This window comes from Plectropomus leopardus, unplaced genomic scaffold, assembly GCF_008729295.1.
Source record: "Plectropomus leopardus isolate mb unplaced genomic scaffold, YSFRI_Pleo_2.0 unplaced_scaffold364, whole genome shotgun sequence".
NCBI lineage: Eukaryota > Metazoa > Chordata > Actinopteri > Perciformes > Serranidae > Plectropomus > Plectropomus leopardus.
Genome location: NW_024639796.1, coordinates 1 through 6,141, shown reverse-complemented (window position 1 = coordinate 6,141; position 6,141 = coordinate 1). Strand labels below are relative to the sequence as shown.

Below are 6,141 nucleotides of genomic sequence, written 5' to 3'. Positions count from 1 at the left end.
GTTTCCTTATAGCTCTCCGGTTAATACAAAATATGATCTGATCTGATTTATAACGTTAATTGTATCATATATTCTGAAAATGTACAATATAAACAATAAATATTAAGTGATTGATAATCCTGATTGATGTCAATACAGAGAAAAGTGTGATTTTTTTTTTACATCTTTGCAACCTGGTCGTTGTTTTTTTTTTAACTAAATCTCTAAAACATGCATTCCCGTTTACGCTCCACGACACCAACAGTGCAACATCATAAAGTACAATTACACATATAAACACACACACACGCACACACTTTTCCAAAACGACATACTGGCACACTCACAGTGAACGCTCAGGTGGGACAGAACTTCGGGGGGGGTTGTTGCCACCACATGCCAGAGCGAGGCATTTCGACTGATACCCCTGAGGAATGAAGGAGGAACTGGAGATGGGAGATAAACAGAAGAGATTTGACAGATGTAAAGTACCGAGTTGTTCTTCCTTCTTAAATTCACTCGTGAGAAGCAGCAGCAGCAGCAAAGAGCACTCGTTCCTCCCAGCAGCCTGTTTTCAGTCTCGTGTGCGTGACGTTAAAGGCAATATTGCAATCAAATAAGGCAAAAAGAAACATAAAACACTAAATAAATAAAAGAAAATGTGTGTCTGATCAAAAGTCATCCGACAGCTTTCTCGCTCGTGATTTCTTTTCGGTGTATATTTTGTGTTATTTTAAACAGACCTCTTTGTACGGATCCAGCTGCAGAGGTGAAAAGGTCAATGAATGAGTGCGTGGCGGTGTTTGAGCGAGACGTTGCGGCAGAAGCGTGTTGGATTTAATCAGCCGAGGATGGGGGGGGGAGGAGGGGGAGGAGGAGGAAGAGGAGGAAGAGGAGGGGGAGGGGGGGACTCAGTGGCGTCATAGCACTGTGCTCTCAGACTCTTCCTCCGACTCCGCTCTGTTGTTGGTCGACTCGAACAGCGCCACTGAGTTCCTGAAGGGGGAGATGTGGGGCAAGTCAAAAATACCGTCCAGGTCCACGTTGATAACGGGGATGTCCAAGTTGCAGAGAGAATCTGGCAGAGCAGAGACACAGACAGGCACGAGTGAAGCAAAAATACTGTTGATTCGGGTGAAAAATAATAATAAAAAGAGGTTTTAGAGGGAAACGGATCATTCAAGATGAGGTTTCATCGATGCTGGATGAGGTTACACACAGCAGGCGGGTCATCATAAGCTCAAACCGCAGTTACAGCATGAATAAATCAAAAATAATGCATGAAAGGGGTGTGTGTGATATATATAAAGTACAGTATGTAACGGGTGTCTACATACTTACTTTTAGCCAATGAACTGCATAAGATAAATATTTTATTAATTACAAGTTTACATGTAGGACAATATATTTCTACCTAAAAATGATCACTTTGTGTTAAAATTATAAATTAAAGACTCGTTGCAGAGTAAATTGTTGGCATTGTAGTTTTTACCACAGATATATTACATTTGTACATTTCGTCAGTATCATATCAACATTTCTAAAATGACTATTGACGACTATGACTAATGATATTTCCAAATGTAACATATACATGGTTTGCAGAAACATACAATGCCAACATTTATTCTGGCGGTCGGACTGTGCAGGAAACATTCAAAAAATGTTTTATTTCTATATTTAATTGAAGTAATTGAAGGTTTTATAAAGTTGGTGTCAGATTTTAAAAAATATGGTCAAGATTGGTGCTGAAGAGGCTGATAAATCCTAAATTTTTGCCTTCATAATGAGTCAAGGCTGAGCAGTCCTGCAATACCAAATAAAATATCTATCTATCTATCTATCTATCTATCTATCTATCTATCTATCTATCTATCTGTCACATCTGTAGTGGATACAAGTACATTTTTCAATATTGTGCATCCCTATTGATTACCTGATCAATCCAGTAAACACTATCAAAACCTTAAACCCGTAAGGATGAATGTAGTTCATTTTTCTCATGTATAAACTCATATATTGACCTCAGTTTAATGCAAAAATAAAAAGTATTCATTTGATGACATCCACAGTGTGATGAACGACTGCACAGACAGGAAGTGCGCTGACTGAGGTGGCAGTGAGGCGCAACATCGTGGAGTGGAGCGGGAGTGTGAGGGGAGTGGGCAGCTGGAGCAGGGCATTATGGGTGGGGATCCTGAGGGCAGAGAGGGTTGGAGGCCCTGGTCTGTTCAGCTCATGTAAGCCATGCATCCATCATTCTCAGCCACCATGCAAAGGCCAAAATAACGGGTTAAAGCTGGACTGAACGCAGTCGCTGTGTGTCGGCGTTTAATGAGGAGTCATGCAGGAGAGCGAGGCCGCCGAGGATCAGCCAAAAAACTCTGCTTCCACCGGCAGCCTCGCCCCTCCTGTGAGCCGGCTTCGTGTTCGGCCGGGATGTCAGAGGGATCGGAGGGGTGGGGAGGTGAAGCTTTAGCACAGGAACTCCTGCTTACCCTAAAAGTCCCTCTCACACACAGAATCACACTGAACCTCTCGGCTCATACCGCTGCAAGTGAGACAATAAAAGCAGTCGACAGAGAGGTGAAAATTAGACCAAAACACACTGAAAATCTGCAAGGGAGGCAAATAAAAAGATAAATTGAGTATAAAGTTAGAAACAATTTTTGTGTAACTCCAAACTGGTACAGGATTATGCAAACTAATAATTAAAATCCAGAAAAAAACCCAAAACAAACTATGTTTTTAACCCTTTGGACCCTGAGCAAATTTGCTTTATTTCTTTAGAAACATGACAAGAAGGCAATGAGCGACAAAAGAGAAAATGATCCAAAAATTTGCAAGAAATTAGTGTAAAGTACAAGAAACCTACCTGAGTAAGTTAGTAAAAAAGTAAAAAAAAAAAAAAAAATATTAAAAAGAAAACAACAGCAACAACACTGACATAACCTGGAAAAGTGTTTAAAAATATAATAATTTTGGAAATTGTTTCATAATATTTAATTATGATAATTTTAGATAGGTTTTCTCTACATTTTTTCACATTATTCCCTATACAGTTTCCCCTAGCTTCTTAAAAATATATATATTTTTAAATCTACTTTTTTTTCTTTTTTTTCAATTGCTAAAACATCTCTTAAAAAGTTACTCATTGCTGTTTCTCCTGTGTTTTTGGAGGAAAACACACAAATTTGCTCAGTGTTCAAGGGTTTGACTACTTTTGAAAGGCATCTGAAAACAGCACAAAAAATGAGGTTTCAAAGGGTTAAAGGGATCCCGGGATCCTTAAAAAGTCTTAAAAGGCATCAAAATCATTAATCTGAAAAAAATCATTCACCAAATGCCTTTAAGCCAGTAACTAATGGGCTCAAATAAATACAATAGAGTAAAAAGCTCAATAATTTCTGAGAAAATCTAAGAAAATAGTGAAATAGGAGCTAAAAATAGTGGAAAACTTAAATACAACAGCTGAGTCAAGGTGTGTACACCTTACCTGTGGACATGCTCTCCCCCGGAGACAAACCGTCCAGGAGACCCGTGGAGTGCTCCAGAGGCTGAGGACTGGTACCAGGTGTGCTGGGGGGCTGAGGAGGAGGTAAGCTGGGCCTCTGCCGCGGCGGCTTCGGGGTCGGCCTGGCCTTGGTGAGAGTCCCGGCCAGCGAGGGCGGAGAGGAGAGGGACGGGGTGGTAGCCATCTGGATCTGACCCGGGGAGCCGATGGTGGCGTAGCCCTGCGGGTAGCTGAAGCTGTACGGGGACGGGGTGCTGGGAGGAGTGGGGGACAGGCTGACGGGAGACGGCTGACCTGTGGACTGGTCGGACATGGCTCCTGACTGGCAGTACGGGACTTTGGGAGGGATCGGGGCCAGCTTTTTGGCTGCAGAGAGACAAACAAGAAATGAAAGAAGTAAGTAAATTATCCATTCACATTTTAAATTTGCTTTTTCAATTTCCTTTTTTTTTATTTTTAACTTTAATTATGGCCTGATTATTCCTAGTAGTGTAGTAAAATAATAATCTTTTTTTATTTTAGTTTTTTTTTTATTTTATTTTTATGTAATATTTTCTTTTTGGTTTTAATTTTTGTTATATTCCCCACACAAAAGTATAAGAATAATATTTTTTTTTTTTTTTTTTTTTTTTAAATTCAGACGAATACCAAGGTATGACACAGCGTGATTACCTCTCCTCAGGGTGTGAGGGCTGTGATCAGACTGTCCACTAGATGTCATTGTCCCCTGGAGTCCCTTCTGTCCAATAACTGGGGATAGCTCCTTGTTCTTCAGTGTACTGAGGACAAAAAAAAAAACACACACACAAGAAATCACAAGCTGCCTCGTGCATCTCTCTTCTCTTTAATAACATGTCAAAGCTGTTTCCATAAATCTGCGGGCACATAAAAGAAAAAATATGAGAGCACCCATAGTTCAATGTCAAATTGCCTGAGTGACCAGGCGAACATGTAGTCTATGCTGCACGGCTGCAGAAGCTGTCAAAAACCCCAAATAAACCCTAATGGCTTAATGGATTTCCCTTACTTTTACAGCGCAGTGCAGCCAGAATGCCAATGGGAGAAAGGCCTGAAGGTCACAACATAACCAGTTTACACTGACTGACTCTCAGCAGATGAAGCATGAGCGGATGACTGAAGCTGCTGGGATTTAAAGACGAGCCGGAGAAACACACATGCAATTAACTGATGTGTTATTTTACTTCAGCACACAATCAACCAAAATTTAAACGCAGCACTTTAGTTTTTGGTCCCATTTTTTCACCGGTTTAAGTTAAGATCCAAGATTTTTTTTTGTACTCGATGGATATATTTCTTCCAAATTTTGTTTGTTAAAATCTATGTTAGGATGTATTACTTCCAAATTTGGGTTGTTAAAATCTACTTTAGGATATATATCTTCCAAATTTGGGTTGTTAAAACCTATGTTAGGTTATATTTCTTCCAAATTCTGGCTATTAAAATCTATGTTCGTGAGCACTACAGCATCATCACTACATAGGTGTTACATTCTGAAATGTGCAGTTCGATCTCACAACGCACACAGTACGTTTACTTGATGTTAGAAAAAGTCAAAGTATTCTGTTAGTCCGACTAAAACTGGACTTTTAAATCACACGTAAATATGTTAGTCCGACTGAAATCAGACTAAATCAAACTTCCCGAAATCAGACTGACACACCCTTGAAAGTTGAGCTATTCCGTCATGCAAACGCCTCCGTCAGACTTTAACTGGACTTGTTGTTCTGCACGTCCTTGTTGCCGTGCCGACCTCCCTCAGTGTTTAGGGATAGGGACTGTTTGGTACTTATGAGGGGGCAAGGGGTGATGCACAACAGGTAAGGCATTAAAAAGTTGGACAGGGCCACAGCAAAACCTATTTTAGCCACCTAAAAAAAAAAAAAAAACAATACCAGTTAAAGTATTCGCTATATTTGAATATTTCCTCCTTTTTACTTTTCACAACAGCTGATGGAGGCAGCGGTAGAGCAACAACTCTGCGGTTCAGTGAAATTAAAGTTAGAAAATAATCATTTCACAGCCCTAAAAAACAAGAGTCTTAGATCTTTAACTTAATCCTGTTAAAAATGGGAGAAAAAAATACCAAAAATGTTAAATTTTTGTTCAGTATACATTGTGCTGTTTCTGCTCGTTTTCAAGATCTCACTCAGGAGCTGACTGGGCCCACTGGTATGACTCATTAACACCCACTTTTTATAATGGTATGCGCTGAAAGCTTTGAATTTCCTTTGTTGCCTGGCAACCGCCTCCTGAATATCCTGGCAACATGCAAAGTTATGGATTGCATTCATGACAATTGTATAAAAAAAAAAAAGATGGATCTGATAATGGAGTTCCTAAAGAGCGTTGACTGACGGATACACATCCGAGGGAATAATTAAAGATGGAGAAGAGGGCGGCGCTGTGGGGAGTATCTTAATCTCACCCTTCCCCTTCTTTCTCTCCTCACATCCTCACATCCTCCCTCTCTCTCGTGTCCCTGTGGGGCTTCTCCTCATTTGTGTGTGAGTTGTGTTGGAAGTACGAGCGAGTTCGGCAGCATTTACCTAGTCAGCTTGGCTCCTCTCTCCCGGCTACAGGCACAGGCTGCCCATGGAGGGGGAGCAGATAGGGGGGTGTTGGGGGTG

General features: G+C 40.6%; 1 protein-coding gene across 3 annotated transcripts; it reads right to left on the bottom strand.

Moving 5' to 3' along the window:
• Window positions 1-11: 11 nt before the first annotated feature.
• LOC121938860 (rho GTPase-activating protein 44-like) lies at window positions 12-4,275 on the bottom strand. 3 transcript variants are annotated; one of them, XR_006105373.1, is made up of 4 exons: window positions 4,166-4,275; window positions 3,476-3,859; window positions 723-1,057; window positions 12-425 (listed from the first exon to the last, which is right to left on the bottom strand). XR_006105373.1 is itself a non-coding variant. In XM_042482015.1 (4 exons), the coding sequence occupies exons 1-3, from the start codon at window positions 4,212-4,214 to the stop codon at window positions 2,523-2,525; spliced, it is 441 nt and encodes a 146-aa protein (XP_042337949.1). In that variant the 5' UTR covers window positions 4,215-4,275; the 3' UTR covers window positions 970-1,057; window positions 2,478-2,522. The 3 variants fall into 3 exon arrangements, 2 of the variants coding, with proteins under 2 accessions (XP_042337948.1, XP_042337949.1); XM_042482015.1 differs by lacking the exon at window positions 12-425 and adding an exon at window positions 2,478-2,530 and having other exon boundaries at window positions 970-1,057; XM_042482014.1 differs by having other exon boundaries at window positions 12-1,057.
• Between the last annotated feature and the right edge of the window lie 1,866 nt (window positions 4,276-6,141).

Coding starts and splice junctions, on each gene's coding strand:
- LOC121938860 (XM_042482014.1), bottom strand. CDS start 4,214: ATGACATCTAGTGGACAGTCTGATCACAGCCCTCACACCCTGAGGAGA. Junction 3,860..4,165: donor CCCTCACACCCTGAGGAGAG/GTAATCACGCTG, acceptor GTCTCTCTGCAG/CCAAAAAGCTGGCCCCGATC. Junction 1,058..3,475: donor GGGGGAGAGCATGTCCACAG/GTAAGGTGTACA, acceptor CTGCTCTGCCAG/ATTCTCTCTGCAACTTGGAC.